The sequence below is a fragment of the Tasmannia lanceolata genome, unplaced genomic scaffold (genome assembly GCF_043159265.1).
Source record: "Tasmannia lanceolata isolate RefF3 unplaced genomic scaffold, GAP_Taslan_0.1 ptg000015l, whole genome shotgun sequence".
In the NCBI taxonomy this organism is placed as follows: Eukaryota; Viridiplantae; Streptophyta; class Magnoliopsida; order Canellales; family Winteraceae; genus Tasmannia; species Tasmannia lanceolata.
This window is the reverse complement of record NW_027518692.1, coordinates 60,218,435-60,235,805: the sequence shown is the minus strand read 5'-3', so window position 1 is coordinate 60,235,805 and position 17,371 is coordinate 60,218,435. Positions and strand designations below refer to the sequence as shown.

The following is a 17,371-nucleotide window of genomic DNA, read 5'->3' as shown; positions in this document are numbered from 1 at the left end:
GTAGTCTGATTGCTTTGACTTGTTTTGTTGGCCCACCCACATAGTCTATTTTTTACTGTTTAGTGTTTAGGCCTTAAGAATAAAAAGTTGAAAACCAAATGGCGGGTACCCGTGGGCACCAACGCCCGACCCAGATCCACCCGTGGGTCACGGGTACGGGTATTTTTTTTCGCGGGTAATGAAATTGGTACCCGTACCTTTGCGGGCCGGGTGTACCCGCTGGTACAGGTCCCATTTTGCCAGGTATACCAATGAGCTAGAACTATAATCACTCACAAGATTAATGGACCTAATCAGGTATTTGATTAGTGTCATCTTCTTACTAGATTTGCATCATTTTCAACCTTTAAACTTTAGATTAGTGTCATCCTTACTAACTTTCTAATTTCCTTCTCCGATTCTTCCCTCCAGCGAGTTTATATGAACTCCGGACGGCCATTAACAACCTATAAATAATTTCCTTGCTGTCCTTGTTCCCTTCGAATTAGTTTTGTTCATCAAACCCCACAAATCTCAGATAAGAAACCCTAGGTCCAAATCATTTCTCCTAGATCCAATCGATTTTTGCTAAGCTCTGCTCATCAGCATCTTGATCTGAGTTATTTCGCCTCTGGTCTCTTTCTATAAGTCCATATTTGATCGTTTTGGATCATCTCCTTCAGCAATTTCACTGGTACAGGTTTCTACTCTGTTTGATTCTTTCTTGTAAATCTTCATTACCAGCTAAAAGATCTTCATTCTATTCAGGTAATTTTTTACTTTCTTGCTTAGAATGTGAATAAGCTAATAATGATTGCTTGATTTTGAGATTTTTCCTCTTCAATAGATCAACGAAATCATATCAGGTTTCATAATCTTTATTCTGATTTTCATTGATTCCTGTTTACTATGGCAATGGTCTGAAATTTGATTTTACCGATCTTTGTTTTTATTTCTAATGATTTTCTTGCCAGTTCCTGTTAGAAGTAATAATAATCTGAAGTGTGAAAATTTGTGTTTAAATGCTATTAATGAAGGAATGGAAAAGCTAGAGTTTCAAGGAGGCGGAGGCGGCCGCAGCTGCAGATCCAAGCGCAGTCGTAGTCGCAAGCGCAGCCGCCGCCGCCGCCTTGCCCGCCTTAAATGGCAGCAACAGCACTAAACATATGATGAGCGACAGATTATGATCGACAAAGCAGCTATTGAGGGGAGAGATTTTTACATCAAGGTGGATAGGCGCGTAGATGTTGATAGATTTCATGAGCAGGTCTCTCGACCATTTAGTAAAGATGTTGCCACTATGAAAACCCACTTCACGTTATACGCATCTCCAGATTGCCCGGCCGAGCTCGTTACACAAGGTCGCCCACTTCGCGTAGATGTTGATAGATTTCATGAGCAGGTCTCTCGACCATTTAGTAGGGATGTTGCCACTATGAATACCCACTTCACGTTATACGGAGGTCTCTCGACCATTTAGTAGAGATATACGCATCTAGAGAAGTGGGCGACCTTGTGTAACGAGCTCAGCCGGGCAATCTGGAGATGCGTATAACGTGAAGTGGGTTTTCATAGTGGCAACATCTCTACTAAATGGTAGAGATACCTGCTCATGAAATCTATCAACATCTACACGCCTATCCACCTTGATGTAAAAATCTCCCCCCTCAATAGCTGCTTTGTCGATCATAATCTGTCGCTTATCATATGTTTGGTGCTGTTGCTGCCATTTAAGGCAGGCAAGGCGGCGGCTGCGCTTGCGACTACGACTGCGCTTGGATTTGCAGCTGCGGCTACGGCCGCCTCCGCCTCCTTGGAACTCTAGCTTTTCCATTCCTTCATTAATAGCAATTAAACACAAATTTCCACACTTCGGATTACTATTACTTATAACAGGAACTGACAAGAAAATCATTAGAAATAAAAACAAAGATCGGTAAAATCAAATTTCAGACCATTGCCATAGTAAACAGGAATCAATGAAAATCAGAATAAAGATTATGAAACCTGATATGATTTCGTTGATCTATTGAAGAGGAAAAATCTCAAAATCAAGCGATCATTATTAGCTTATTCACATTCTAAGCAAGAAAGTAAAAAATTACATGAATAGAATGAAGATCTTTTAGCTGGTAATGAAGATTTACAAGAAAGAATCAAACAGAGTAGAAACCTGTACCAGTGAAATTGCTGAAGGAGATGATCCAAAACGATCAAATATGGACTTATAGAAAGAGACCAGAGGCGAAATAACTCAGATCAAGATGCTGATGAGCAGAGCTTAGCAAAAATCGATTGGATCTAGGAGAAATGTTTTGGACCTAGGGTTTCTTATCTGAGATTTGTGGGGTTTGATGAACAAAACTAATTCGAAGGGAACAAGGACAGCAAGGAAATTATTTATAGGTTGTTAATGGCCGTCCGGAGTTCATATAAACTCGCTGGAGGGAAGAATCGGAGAAGGAAATTAGAAAGTTAGTAAGGATGACACTAATCTAAAGTTTAAAGGTTGAAAATGATGCAAATCTAGTAAGAAGATGACACTAATCAAATACGTGATTAGGTCCATTAATCTTGTGAGTGATTATAGTTCTAGCTCATTGGTATACCTGGCAAAATGAGAGGCTAGGATTTGTGGAGAGAAGAAAGATATTTACCCCCATGTTTTCTACTTAGGCCCTATTAGACAAGGAGTAATTAGAAATACACTATAAGTGGCTGTCCAACGGAGAAGTAGGGGGGTCAAATTCATCGTATCTTTTTAATAAAACCCAAACCAAATTAGGGCGAGAGTGGGGGAGGTGCCTCATTTTTCTTTAGAAGAAGAGAGAGAGAGAGAGAGGGGAAGAAGGATTTCGGCCTTCTTCTCCGGCGATTCTGCCGGAGATCCGTCGAGCCAGCCACCTCCTATCTCCACCACCGACAACCATCCTCATCTTCCACCTCCATCTTCATCTTCATCTTCTTTGCCATTGAAACCCACTTCAAAACCCATCAAACCCACTTCGATTTTCTCCCATTTTCAGCCATCGTTTTCACCTTCCACCTCCACCTCCACCTCCACCTCCACCGCAAGCCACCATCATCTCTACAAACCCATCTTTGTCAATCATCAAACCCACTTCGATTTTCTCCCATTTTCAACCATCGCCGCCATTATCTCCTCCACCCTCAATCTCCATCAAAATCCACATCAGCCCAAACCCACTCCATTTCTCTTCCCTCTGCAACCAGATCCGACCCATTTCAACCAATTTCACCATCTTCTCCCCATTTCCGACCGTCCACCTCCACCAACTCCATTTTCTTTGACCATCTCCTCCATCTAATCCGACCACCCAAACCCATCTCCTCTATCTCCCTCCATTATTACCCTCAAACCCTCCATCTCCAATCTCCACCCATTTCTGCAATCCGACCAACCCCTCTCCCCAAAAGAATTCGAAACCCTCTTCCTAACCCCCTATTTACAGCCACTACCCCATCTTCTTCAAAACCCATTTTCGTCATCTCCTTCTCCGGCCATCACCTCCTCCGATCCTCACCACCTCTACCACCATCAACCTATATTTCTCCCATTTCCCATCTTCTCCCCCCATAGCAGCCACCTCAAATCTGCTCCCATCTTCTTCCCCATAGCAGCCACCTCATTTCCACAATCTCGGCAGTACCGCTCGATTCGATGATTACTGCGGCAAGAAGAGAGGACATAACCAAGAGGTAATATCAGTTTTCTATTCTCCCTGCAATTTCATTCCATGTCTAATCTTGTGTGTGTAATCGTGCCTTTGATGTTTGTTATGTTCAGGAATTTATGTTCAGGAATTTTTGTTTTACTGCTTCTCTGAATTCCATACCATGAATTTTGTGTGATTGTTATGGGGGGCTTGTGCCTTTGATTGTTTTTGATAAAAAGAAGAAGAAGGGAGTTATCATGATCTTACGTGGCCTTGAATTTGAAGTATGATTTGGGCTTCTTATGATTAATTTTTACGGGATTTTGGGAGTGCGATATACATGTTTTAATTTCAGAAACTGTTTTTCACCCAATTTTGATCCTCGCCCGATGTGAGCTAGATATAAAATTTGATATTTTCGCTCCTTTGTTGTTCGGTTCAAGATGCTGATATAGGTAGTTTTGAAAATTCCCCATTCCAGTACAGATTACTTCATACAATGTTTTTAGATCCTCTTGGAGTATATATGGTTGTGATTTCAGTTTTACTCAAGTTTTGATTTCTACATATGTATCTGATTCATGATTAGCTCAAGGTAAATGCTTGATTGGTTTCGAATGAGGTTCGATTGCCGCGTTTGAGTAGTCATTTTGGTTCCATGCATTTCAGAGTTGTGTGGACTGCCCATCTGCCATCTGATAATGTTCAGTTGAAGATTGACTCGTGCATATTGATTAGCTATTTGTCATTTGCCATAACACTTTTCACGGTCGCAGTTAATATCCTCTTCTTTCAAGTATTCCCTCTAGGTTCATTAAAGTTTATTTCTGATTTTTAGCGCTTATATCCTCGAGCTTGAGAGCTTGGGGTCAGGCTTCTTTCACATTATGTTGTCTTGATCTCTCTTGAATTTCATTTTTTTTAGAGAGATCGCTCCCTTCGGTTGTATTCTGTGATTGAGTTGGCGTTGAAATAGAAGTATGGGGCCTAGTCTTTGAGTCTAACTTTGCAGAGTCTTCTACTTTGATTTTGGCATCTCGAAGAGCAGAGGGTAAAAGGGCTATGATGAGGTTACTTGGAGCCCTCCCCCTTTAGCTTTCTCTTTCCTTCCCTTTCGAGGCTTCTCTCAATTTTAAGATTTTTCCTTAGATCTCAGGGTTCCTATATTGTCCATCAATTTCAGAGGTTTTCTGTCTGGCCATGGCGATGACGGAATGTTTCTTGAGCCACCCGTTTGCCCTTCGTGTCCATTTTCCTATCTCATCATTTTCTACAGGGTTTGAGGGGTTTCCTTTCTTTCCGGGACTATTCTTTGCACGTTCCTCGGGATCATTTTCGAGTTTCGGGATTCTATCGATTTAGTAGTTCGTTTTATAGGGTTTTGTCTGTTCCTTTTGTTTAGAACTTTACCCTTAGGGTTAAAAGCTTTTCATCTCTCGTTTATTTAGGGTTTTCCTTCGCAGGTTAGAATTCGTCTCTTTTGGATACTGACTAAGCCTCGTCAGCTTTTGGTCATCTCTTTGAGATTATTTTTCTCGTATCGGAATTTTAGTTCCCTCGTTTGTCTTCTTTCCCCCAAGGCTTTAGGGATCCCGTTTTCCTCTTTAATACCCTACCGTGATATGGTGGGTATAGAGGCTCTTCTATCGGATCCCCTTTAGCCGAAAGGGTGTTAACACACTTTTAAACGTCAAAAATATAAAAGCACTTCAAAAACATTTGAAAACATAAAAAACCTTTAAAAAATCTAAAGTGTTGAGTTTTAGAACATTTAGGAGAGTTCGTTTCGAACTACGTTGGCTTGATCATCTTCCACGAGGTACGTAGTGCAGTTTGGGATTCATATCCCAAGTCCAGCCAAACTTTGTAAATAAATCTTTTAAACCTTTTAAAAATATAAAAATCTTCCAAAACATTATTTTTCGAAAAGATCTTCCTCTAGAGTTAGGATTTTGTCCTAGATAGAGAGTTTTAGATTTAGGAGTTTGTCTTTGATGTGTTGTGTGCTTTGTTTGTGCTTGTGTTAGAGTTAGGGGTTTGTTACGCCTCCGTCCGATCAGTTGGCGACTCACATCGCCGATTGATGACTAGGTCTAGGATGCGCTAGTGATCCCATTGTTTTCCTTAAGACACACAGCCTAGTTACACATAGGTTATAGGAACCACCTGCATTAGCTTATGGCTAACCTGCATTTAGTTAGGGCATATAGGGTGTCCTAAAATTCACAATCCACTGAAATCTAAATAATCGCTCATGAAGCTTTAATAACTAGTCTGGTCTTTTAGATCGAATCTAGGATAGAGGTCTAGGTGTCTTAGGCATCCTAGCTTAGAATAGGCGCGAAGAACTACGTTGCCTTGATTCTCGTGGAGGCGGGGATACGTAGGCTTCTTTGGATGAATACCAGACCATCCGAGGACTCGGGCTAAATCGTTTAGAGTCTTAGGATTTGTTATGTTGTGTGTTTTGTTATGTTCTCTTACTTTCTTGTACTGATCCTATACCTTTAGCTGTAGCTTGTATGTGTTTGTCCATCAGAACTTAGACACCAGTTAGGTATATCACTCATAACGTAACAATATTTAGGTGGCACCTCTTTCATTTATTGTTTGTGTGCTTATTATTTCTATTCTTAGGAAATGCATGCTTAGATAGACGACTCCTGAGGATTGTTCCCATTTTACATGATTTTTGCCCAAAACTCTTCGAGGTTAATAATAAATGGCATAAGAGACCAAGTGTTCGCACTCGGGCGAATTGGGGGTGCTCTTCAGACCTTCTCCATTCGTCATCAGGCACGGACCTTTTGTATCTTTGGTTATCCATTGCAAACAGAGCATTTGTTTTTGGTTCTATTGCGCATCCATGGATGGCGATTCTGAGTTATTTTTAGATATATCTTGGTTTCGAGCCCTGGCTCCGGATTAGGATGTATCTCTTTCTTTTTATATATCGCCACTCATGCTATGCTGTGAGGGTGACACCGTTTCGAGAGTTCCTTGGCAGAGCTCTCCTTCACGTTGTGGAGATCTAGAGGATGTAGGGACTCGTTTCCTCATCATCCTCGGATCGGGGTCCACACATCTCTACTAAATGGTCGAGAGACCTGCTCATGAAATCTATCAACATCTACGCGCCTATCCACCTTGATGTAAAAATCTCCCCCCTCAATAGCTGCTTTGTCGATCATAATCTGTCGCTCATTATATGTTTGGCGCTGTTGCTGCCATTTAAGGCGGGCAAGGCGGCTGCGCTTGGATTTGTGGCTGCGGCCACCTCCGCCTCCTTAGAACTCTAGCTTTTCCATTCCTTCATTAATAGCATTTAAATACAAATTTTCACACTTCAGATTAATATTACTTCTAACAGGAACTGACAAGAAAATCATTAGAAATAAAAACAAAGATCGGTAAAATCAAATTTCAGACCATTGCCATAGTAAACAGGAATCAATGAAAATCAGAATAAAGATTATGAAACCTGATATGATTTCGTTGATTTATTGAAGAGGAAAAATCAAGCAATCATTATTAGCTTATTCACATTCTAAGAAAGAAAGTAAAAAATTACCTGAATAGAATGAAGATCTTTTAGCTGGTAATGAAGATTTACAAGAAAGAATCAAACAGAGTAGAAACCTGTACCAGTGAAATTGCTGAAGGAGATGATCCAAAACGATCAAATCTGGACTTATAGAAAGAGACTAGAGGCGAAATAACTCAGATCAAGATGCTGATGAGCAGAGCTTAGCAAAAATCGATTGGATTTAGGAGAAATGATTTGGACCTAGGGTTTCTTATCTGAAATTTGTGGGGTTTGATGAACAAAACTAATTCGAAGGGAACAAGGACAGCAAGGAAATTATTTATAGGTTGTTAATGGCCGTCCGGAGTTCAGATGAACTCGCCGGAGGGAAGAATCGGAGAAGGAAATTAGAAAGTTAGTAAGGATGACACTAATCTAAAGTTTAAAGGTTGAAAATGATGCAAATCTAGTAAGAAGATGACACTAATCAAAGACGAAATCTGAAAATAATAGGAGAAAATCACGATATGCTAACTTTATTCGTGAGTGAAAAAACAATCTCTTCAGAGATCGGCCTCACATAAGTGAAAACATACAAGATTTAGCTCAGAACACAAGATAAGACAACAAAGAGAACATAAAACATGGAAATATAAGAAGTAAATGAAGCAGCATTATAACGAAGTAAATGCAGATAAATTCAATGGAGCAAAAACTTACATGGCAGCAACAGCGCCAATCATATGATGGGCGACATATTATGATCGACAAAGCAGCTATTGAGGGGGGAGATTTTTACATCAAGGTGGATAGGCGCGTAGATGTTGATAGATTTCATGAGCAGGTCTCTCGACCATTTAGTAGAGATGTTGCCACTATGAAAACCCACTTCACGTTATACGCAACGCATCTCCAGATTGCCCGACCGAGCTTGTTACGCAAATACACGCTCATTGCGCAGTGCTTGGATTCAAATTTATTACCTATGTAGCATATGCCGAGCTCCATGGCATCTTATCCTCCACCATGGTGCCAGCATCTAGGAAAAAGGAAGAATCTAGTGATAGTTCTGAAAGTGACTCTGAAGAAGAGGTAAAATGAGTTGTTTTGGTTATACTTGTGTGATGGATACTTTGTATGATGCGTCTTTTCTTTTAGGTCTTGTTGCCCCATTTTGATGCTAAAGTCTCAAAGCAGGACAACGCTGCGAAAGCTGTTGCTCTGCTAGCTTCCAAAAGTGCACCAGTTAGCGTAAAAAAGGGGGAAGAATCAAGTGAGAGTTCAGAAAGCGAATCATCCGAGGCTGATGTGAGTTTTTCTTTCTCCTATTTCCCCCCTCTATTCACATTGAAATATGTTTATGTACATAGTAGTTTTCTTGATCGTTTGTTGGAAGCTTCTCGGCCATATTTGATTTTATTTTAAATGTTTACAACAGCTTTATTTTCTGCTGCGTGTCAATGTTTTTACCCATTCCATGTTTAATATATTCAATTTCATGACATTGTTAACTTTGCGTTTCTGCATGAAACTTCTAAGTTTTTAGTCTGTTTCTGATGGATTTTTTTAGTTAACACCCTATTTTGGTCAAATTTTTAATTTTTTTGGAAATCTGATAGGATCATAGGAATGCCTCTTGGACATTTATTTAGCAATTTCCTTTTGGATCACAGGAATGCCTCCGTGGGAATCTGGAGATGCGTACAACGTGAAGTGGGTGACCTTGTGTAACGAGCTCGGCTGGGCAATCTGGAGATGCGTATAACGTGAAGTGGGTTTTCATAGTGGCAACATCTTTACTAAATGGTCGAGAGAATGAAATCTATCAACATCTACGCGCCTATCCACCTTGATGTAAAAATCTCCCCCCTCAATAGCTGCTTTGTCGATCATAATCTGTCGCTCATCATATGTTTAGCGCTGTTGCTGCCATTTAAGGCGGGCAAGGCGGTGGCGGCGGCTGCGCTTGCGACTACGACTGCGCTTGGATCTGCGGCCGCCTCCGCCTCCTTGGAACTCTAGCTTTTCCATTCCTTCATTAATAGCATTTAAACACAAATTTTCACACTTCAGATTACTATTACTTCTAACAGGAACTGACAAGAAAATCATTAGAAATAAAAACAAAGATCGGTAAAATCAAATTTCAGACCATTGCCATAGTAAACAGGAATCAATGAAAATCAGAATAAAGATTATGAAACCTGATATGATTTCGTTGATCTATTGAAGAGGAAAAATCTCAAAATCAAGCAATCATTATTAGCTTATTCACATTCTAAGCAAGAAAGTAAAAAATTACCTGAATAGAATGAAGATCTTTTAGCTGGTAATGAAGATTTACAAGAAAGAATCAAACAGAGTAGAAACCTGTACCAGTGAAATTGCTGAAGGAGATGATCCAAAACGATCAAATATGGACTTATAGAAAGAGACCAGAGGCGAAATAACTCAGATCAAGATGCTGATGAGCAGAGCTTAGCAAAAATCGATTGGATCTAGGAGAAATGATTTGGACCTAGGGTTTCTTATCTGAGATTTGTGGGGTTTGATGAACAAAACTAATTCGAAGGGAACAAGGACAGCAAGAAAATTATTTATAGGTTGTTAATGGCCGTCCTGAGTTCAGATGAACTCGCCGGAGGGAAGAATCGGAGAAGGAAATTAGAAAGTTAGTAAGGATGACACTAATCTAAAGTTTAAAGGTTGAAAATGATGCAAATCTAGTAAGAAGATAACACTAATCAAAGATGAAATCTGAAAATAATAGAGGAAATCACGACATGCTAACTTTATTCGTGAGTGAAAAAACAATCTCTTCAGAGATCGGCCTCACATAAGTGAAAACATACAAGATTTAGCTCAGAACACAAGATAAGACAACAAAGAGAACATAAAACATGGAAATGTAAGAAGTAAATGAAGCAGCATTATAACGAAGTAAATGCAGATAAATTCAATGCAGCAAAAACTTACATGGCAGCAACAGCGCCAAACATATGATGAGCGACAGATTATGATCGACAAAGCAGCTATTGAGGGGGGAGATTTTTACATCAAGGTGGATAGGCGCGTAGATGTTGATAGATTTCATGAGCAGATCTCTCGACCATTTAGTAGAGATGTTGCCACTATGAAAACCCACATCACGTTATACGCATCTCCAGATTGCCCGGCCGAGCTCGTTACGCAAATACACGCTCATTGCGCAATGCTTGGATTCAAATTTATTACCTATGTAGCATATGCCGAGCTCCATGGCATCTTATCCACCACCACGGTGCCAGCATCTAGGAAAAAGGAAGAATCTAGTGATAGTTCTGAAAGTGACTCTGAAGAAGAGGTAAAATGAGTTGTTTTGGTTATACTTGCGTGGTGGATACTTTGTATGATGCGTCTTTTCTTTTAGGTCTTGTTGCCCCATTTTGATGCCAAAGTCTCAAAGCAGGACAACGCTGCGAAAGCTGCTGCTCCGCTAGCTTCCAAAAGTGCACCAGTTAGCGTAAAAAAGGGGGAAGAATCAAGTGAGAGTTCAGAAAGCGAATCATCCGAGGCTGATGTGAGTTTTTCTTTCTCCTATTTCCCCCCTCTATTCACATTGAAATATGTTTATGTACATAGTAGTTGTCTTGATCGTTTGTTGGAAGCTTCTCGGCCAGATTTGATTTTATTTTAAATGTTTACAACAGCTTTATTTTCTGCTGCCTGTCAATGTTTTTACCAATTCCATGTTTAATATATTCAATTTCATGACATTGTTAACTTTGCGTTTCTGCATGAAACTTCTACTAAGTTTTCAGTCTGTTTCTGATGGATTTTTTTAGTTAACACCCTATTTTGGTCAAATTTTAAAAATTTTTGGAAATCTGATAGGATCATAGGAATGCCTCTTGGACATTTATTTAGCAATTTCCTTTTGGATCAGAAATTTATTGGAAAATTGCCTGGGACTGAATTGACGACAAAAGTATTCTTATTTAATATTAGTTCATCACACGAAAAATTACATTAGGATAATTAGAGCTACATGTGAGAGCCTATAAAAATGATTTAATTAGTAGGTTTTAATTGATTAAGCGTGAAGGTTTATGGTTTTAATATTGTATGCTGTGTCCATTATTCTTGTGATTGTTGCTGTGTTTTATGTTGGCATGATTCTCTGTTACCTGTTACCAATGCTTGCAAATCTAGTCTATATGCCTCTCCAATAATGGATGCAGTTGTGATGCATGCAACTCCTGCCATGGTTGGCCGAGACAAGAATCTGGACAAATGGACTTCTTGCTTTTTTGTCTGTAATCCCTGTTTTGACTTCTGATGCGTCCCATGCAAATTATTTTATAAGTAGGATTGGATGAAAATGTATCTAGTTGTCTCCCATGTTCTACCACTGTTACCATTCTTGTTGAGTATTATCAATTCCTCCACGTTGGGGGGGGGGGGGGGGGGGGGATGTGTGAATTAGTTTTGTCATTTGTTAGAGCTAATGCCGTAGCACCCTTTTCTTTCATCGCTTAGATCATCGATTGCCATTTTGCCTTATGCAGAGCACCCCTACTATTGTCAAAATGCCTAGTCCCGAAGTCATTCAGTTTAATAGCAGTAGCGACGAAGATGAGGATGATGACTCTGAGGAAAGCTCGGACGAAGAGCCTATAAAAAAGGTGAACACCTTTGTTCAAAATGTGATCTTTGGAATATGCCATTGCAGCAAAGAATAGTTGTTAATATGTTTATATTTGTTAAACATAATGTCTTAAGACCATTTTATTGTCCCTAAGATTTTCAATTTCCATTTTGCCTTATGCAGACCCCCTTTACTACAATTGTTGGGAAGCCTAAGAAGAATAGCAGTAGTGATGAAGATGAGTCCTCTGAGGAGGAAAGTGAGGAGGAGAAGCCCACTAAAACTCCAAAGAAAATGGTAAAGATTCTCACTTATCATAATACGTTCTTTGAGAAATGATTATTGAACGGGTGAAGAGCCCGAAGGACACTGGATAATTAATGTTACTAAAGCATTTGGAATAGTCTGAATGCCCCTTTTTTGGGATTTGTAGGGTTTGGAATTGATAAGGAATCAATAATCCATTTATTTATTTATTAGACTTTTTACCTTTTACTTTTGTATTTTTAATCTCATTATCTGAAGTGTCGAGATCATGACAAGGGGGTTTGGATTCATCTCGCATCTATCATTTATATAAAAGTAATGTCATCCAGAACAACTTGAAGCTTTAGTGGGAAATAAAATTCTTTTTCTTTCATGGTACCAGAACAAAATTGGAACTAAGCCTTAGCGTCCTCTCATTCAAGGAGCTGTAGATCTCAACAGTGTTTAAAAACTCCTTGACACATCATGGAACACGCCTGAGTCGACAAGGATTTTTCTTGCCAGCGTTCCGCTTCGCACATATCCGCGTTTTGCCCTTTAGAGTCAATAAAAACTCTTTTGATTCTCCCTAGTTATGACCGCATTAACCGCGTCAACTGCATTCTTGGCCGCGTCCGCCCTGATAAGGATTTTTCTTGTCTGTGTTCCGCCTCACATCCTTGTTTTTAAACACTGGATCTCAAGGTACACACCATTTTTTCTTGTCATTCTCATATTTTTCCATCATTCTTATCCTGCTCACCATCTCTCTGGCCTTCTTATGCTCTCTCTCTCTCTCTCTCACTTTTTTTCTCACGCATCCCTCCTCTCGCCTTATAGAAAGATAAGGGAAGAATCAATTTTGTTCTCATTTTCTCATCTTTTTTCAATCATTCTCATCCCGCTCACCATCTCTCTGGCCTTCTTATGCCATCTCTCTGTCCTCACTTTGTTTTCTCACCCATCCCTCCTATTTGCTTAGAGAAAGATGATATGGAGTGAATCAATGTCGAGATTGTGTTCGAAAACATCCTAAGATAGGAGGGGTGGACAATTTGGAGACGTAAGTCAAGCATACATAGCTTAAAGTGGGAGATACAAAATTTTGATCCCATTTTCTCATCTTTCTCATCCTGCTCACCATCTCTCTGGCCTTATGCCATCTCTCTCTCTCTCTCTCTCTATTCAATTTTTTCTCGTTGCGTCCCTCCTATCTCCTTAGAGAAAGATGATAAGGAGAGAAGCAATCTCGAGATTGTGTTTGAAGACATCCCATGATTAGAGGGGACAAGTTGGAGACAGAAGTCCAAGTCATACATAGATTAAAGTGGGTGATAAAAATAAGTCCTTTCGTAGAATGCGAAATACGAGAAGAACAGTAAACTTTGATTGAACTTTCAAATTGTTGACCGAAGTTCTGTAATTTATGTAAAAAAGTGGTGGTCGACCGAAACGTTACTGAAATCTAAACATGTTGGTGTAAGAAAATTGTCTCATTGGGGATGGAAATAGAAACATGTCACGAAACGGTTTGGACCACCATTTATAACCATGGATTTAGCACCGTCTGACATTTTATATGTTTGACAAGCCCGAGTCATTTGACTGATGGAATTTCATTAAAAATTTATACTCTGCAGGATAATGATGTTGAAATGAAAGATGCTAGTGTGGTTAAGTCAAATAATAAGAAGACCACTACTAAATCTAAGGAGGTAACTTTCTCTACTTACACTATTTTATTGATATTTCTGATCTATATGGCTAATAATCTCGACATGTTCTTATTAAATTTGTACAGCTTCAAGCCCCTGTTACTCCCAGCGCTAAGACCACTGGGTCAAAATCACTTTTTGTTGGCAACCTCTCATTTAATGTTGAACAAGCTGATGTGTATGTGCCAGTCACTGTTATACAGTCACTTATTGGAAGTGATTTTTACTCTTCCATTTTCATTTGTTTGCTTATTACATTACCTGCAGGGAGGAGTTCTTCAAAGATGCAGGTGAAGTTGTCCGGTTTGCATCAAATAAGGAAGGCTGTTTCAAAGGATTTCGTCATGTTGAGTTTGCCACACCGGAAGAAGCACAAAAGGTAATCTCATCCATGCCACATCTTGCCATTTTGTCACTACTTTACATCTCCTCAAGTATTTCTTTCTTTCTTTTTTTTGGCTGCTGGAACTGTTAGAATAACAAATAATTTTGACATCTTAAATCCTATACCTTCAAATGCTTGAACACAAAAGAGTGTTTGACTTTCATACAGTATTTATTGTTTTAGTGACGTCTAATCATGTTTTTGGTAAGTAGTTGACTGCTGATTTAGGTTCCCACCTGCCTCACTTGTTTGTCATGCCCTAGTCATTTATATTTCCTTTTTTTAGCTTTTGTACTTTCGGTTTTGTTGCAGGCTCTCGAGTTGAATGGCCAAGAACTATTAGGTCGGGCTTTGAAGATTGATTTGGCCCATGAGAGGGGCTCATATACACCACATAGCGGGTATTATTCTATGCCAATGTTGCTTCTCTCTCTCTCTCTCTCTCTCTCTCTCTCTCTCTCTCTCTCTCTCTCTCTCTCTCTCTTTCTCTCTCAGTAGTTCTCTTTAAGCTCACCTCATATTGCCAATACCGCAGCAAGGAGAACAATTCTTTCCAGAAGGGAGGGAGAGGTGGACTAGGCCCAACCAAATATATGTACGAGGTTTCGACAAATCCCTTGAAGAGAATCAGGTGAGACTTACGCCCTTTGTATTCCTTTCAGGATTGGGCTACCTGATTTCTGGTTTCAGAGTCTCTACTTAGGATTGTTTTACTTTTAAGAGAATCCGACTTTTAAAGTAACAATTTACTTGTTGGAGGTTCTGCTCCCAATTCCTGCTTCATATGGTAAAGTTTGGCCGGATACATTACTTTCCTATGCTGATGACAGATTCGGAGCAATCTAAAAGAACATTTTGGGTCTTGTGGAAAGATTTCATGGGTTTCCATTCCAAAAGATTATGATACCGGTGCTCCCAAGGGGTTTGTGAAATTTTCATTTAATTCTAATATCTGTTCTCTTTGCTTCGCCAAATTTCAATTGTGTTTTATATGGTATATTGAATGTCAACTCTCATATTTGCCATCGTTCAAAAAAAAAAAAAAAAACAACTCATATTTGCTTTTCCTGATAAACATTTGGCAACTCTTGTAGGAAGCTTCATATTGTTTCTTCTGCTACTATGAAAATGCCATTTAGACAAAAGGATTTTGCTCTTCAACGTCTTGTAATGGGAGCTTGCTGAATCGATTTGGCTGAGTTCTCATTGACTTGACCGAGCCAAACACATCTCGGAAGAACTTTCTTAGGACTTATTCTGAATAACATATTTTGAATCCATTTTTAGTCTTCTATAAATCATCTTGAAAATTTCTAGTCACATGTAGTTCTCGGCTTCTCACGTCACCTAAATTACACCATCTTTCTGCCTTTTGTAAATCATCCAAAGTTTTACAGTTTCATTTTATTTACCTTTTGGTGAGTTTGAAAAGGTTTGTCTGGCAGGATGGCTTTTTTGGAGTTTAAGGACAATGATAGTTTTTCGAAGGCCCTGGAACTCAATGGTGAGGAACTTGGGGGCTACAGTTTGACGGTGGAGGAGGCAAGACCTCGTGATGGTGACAGTGGTAGGGGGGTGGTAGGGGTGGTGGCAGAGACAGTGATGGCCGACGTGGAGGTGGCCGATTTGGCGGTGGAAGTGGCCGATTTGGTGGTGGCGGTGGCCGTTCTGGTAGTGGGTTTAATAAGCCGAGCATGGCTGCTGCTGGTACAGGTAAGCTTGCGATCTGAACTCTCATTTTGGGTGCAATTTTTTTGTGTAAACTGCACTTTTCATATAAAGAGGAATAATAAACTCTGGGGCACCCTTGCAAAAAAGGGCTGAAAGGGCGTTCACATTGGTTGCTCTTTACCAAATTTTGTGTTATCCCTTTAAATAAGCCACGATCAGATTAAACCATATAAAATCTCAAAAGAAGCAAATTTGAATGAAAAGATAAATATTGCTGTGTATTTGTGAAACAACCAATTATTCCAAAAGCTTAAGCTGTTAGAGTTGGTGTTCTTTAATAATTTATACTGTAACACTCCCATCACGAGTGGCCACTTTGTTTCTGGGTTGGTCGTACACATGGATATTTATCCAGGAGTTGTTGGGTTTTTGAACCTAAGACTTGCAGTTTGGCAATAGCTCTGATAGCATGTGAAATAACTAACTACTCAAAAAGCTTGATCTGTTAGAGTTTTTGTTATTTAATCATTTATACTTCGACAATATTTGAGGAGAGGTGTTTCTTATGGTTAAATCGATTGTGATATGATGATTTTTGTTGGGATTTTATGGTATTTTTTTAGATTTGTGCTACTGTGCCATACACGTGTAGGATGATTAGGGCTGTTGAAGGGTGGGTACCTTGTAGATGTGTCATATCCTGAAAATCAGGGGGATTTGCTTTGAATATATATCATAGCTATTTCATCAGTGGCTTGTAAATGAATTTTAAGAAGAAAAGAGTACATTGTGTGGTTTAGAACTCGACAAGGGGACTCAAAACTCAGCCGAGTTAATCTGCACGATCACGCAGAAAATTGATTCAAGAAGTTGATCGAACAAATTGATGGGTGACTGTCTAATGAAAGCATATAGGAAAATATATATGGTTCTTTTCCAACATTTCCACCTGTTGTTTGTCTTTTCCGTGAAAGAGACTTACTTCTCAAGAAAATATAAATAAAAAGGTTTAGGAGGGGATTTGAGCAATTTTGTGCAAATCCATTTCCCTGCTGACTTTTGCAGGAGAGAACAGCCACCTCAGATGAATTAAATGAGTAAGACAAAATCTGGTTAAAGCTGTTCTCTCATGCAAACGTTAGCTGTGAAATAGCTGTTTGCAAAATTGCCTAGCAAATCCCATGAAATGGCTTTTAGCAGGCTTTGAGTCGATGGACTCATACTCAATTCATAGCTGAGTCGAGTTTCAGTGTTTTGACATATGAGAACCCCAAAGTGGCCAAAGAAATGAGAACCCAAATGGAAATGCAAGTAAATTTAAAAGAATTGGTTGCTTTCCCTGTTGTTTCGTAGAAGGAAAACAACAAGACTTACCCATATATAAATAAATGGGAATGTAAATTTGCAACATAATGTGTCACTTTTTGAATTATATGAAAAACATTTCCTGAGGAATTTTTTCCACCTGTTTGGATTGGAGGAATTTTCTAGAAAAGTTTAGAAAGGAAAAATAATTCTAAAATTTTCTAGTTTTTTAACAAATGA

General features: G+C 39.3%; 1 protein-coding gene across 5 annotated transcripts; it reads left to right on the top strand.

Moving 5' to 3' along the window:
* Positions 1-2,759: 2,759 nt before the first annotated feature.
* Positions 2,760-16,147, top strand: LOC143892783 (uncharacterized). Of its 5 annotated transcripts, none has more exons than XM_077397647.1 (12): positions 2,760-3,699; positions 8,380-8,490; positions 8,856-10,525; positions 10,592-10,741; positions 11,730-11,846; positions 11,993-12,106; positions 13,696-13,770; positions 13,857-13,948; positions 14,038-14,149; positions 14,468-14,556; positions 14,691-14,786; positions 15,601-16,147. In XM_077397647.1, the coding sequence occupies exons 3-12, from the start codon at positions 10,127-10,129 to the stop codon at positions 15,977-15,979; spliced, it is 1,623 nt and encodes a 540-aa protein (XP_077253762.1). In that variant the 5' UTR covers positions 2,760-3,699; positions 8,380-8,490; positions 8,856-10,126; the 3' UTR covers positions 15,980-16,147. The 5 variants fall into 5 exon arrangements, 4 of the variants coding, with proteins under 4 accessions (XP_077253762.1, XP_077253761.1, XP_077253763.1 ...); XM_077397646.1 differs by having other exon boundaries at positions 8,341-8,490; XR_013255614.1 differs by lacking the exon at positions 8,380-8,490 and adding an exon at positions 14,986-15,077 and having other exon boundaries at positions 2,761-3,699; positions 15,601-15,739.
* The last annotated feature ends 1,224 nt before the right edge of the window (positions 16,148-17,371 follow it).

Excerpts from the sequence above, each read along its gene's own strand:
- LOC143892783 (XM_077397645.1), top strand. The coding sequence starts at position 10,127 with ATGCAGATAAATTCAATGCAGCAAAAACTTACATGGCAGCAACAGCGC. Across the intron at positions 12,107-13,695 it reads CTAAAACTCCAAAGAAAATG|GATAATGATGTTGAAATGAA; the intron begins GTAAAGATTCTC and ends TATACTCTGCAG. Across the intron at positions 14,557-14,690 it reads TCATATACACCACATAGCGG|CAAGGAGAACAATTCTTTCC; the intron begins GTATTATTCTAT and ends CCAATACCGCAG.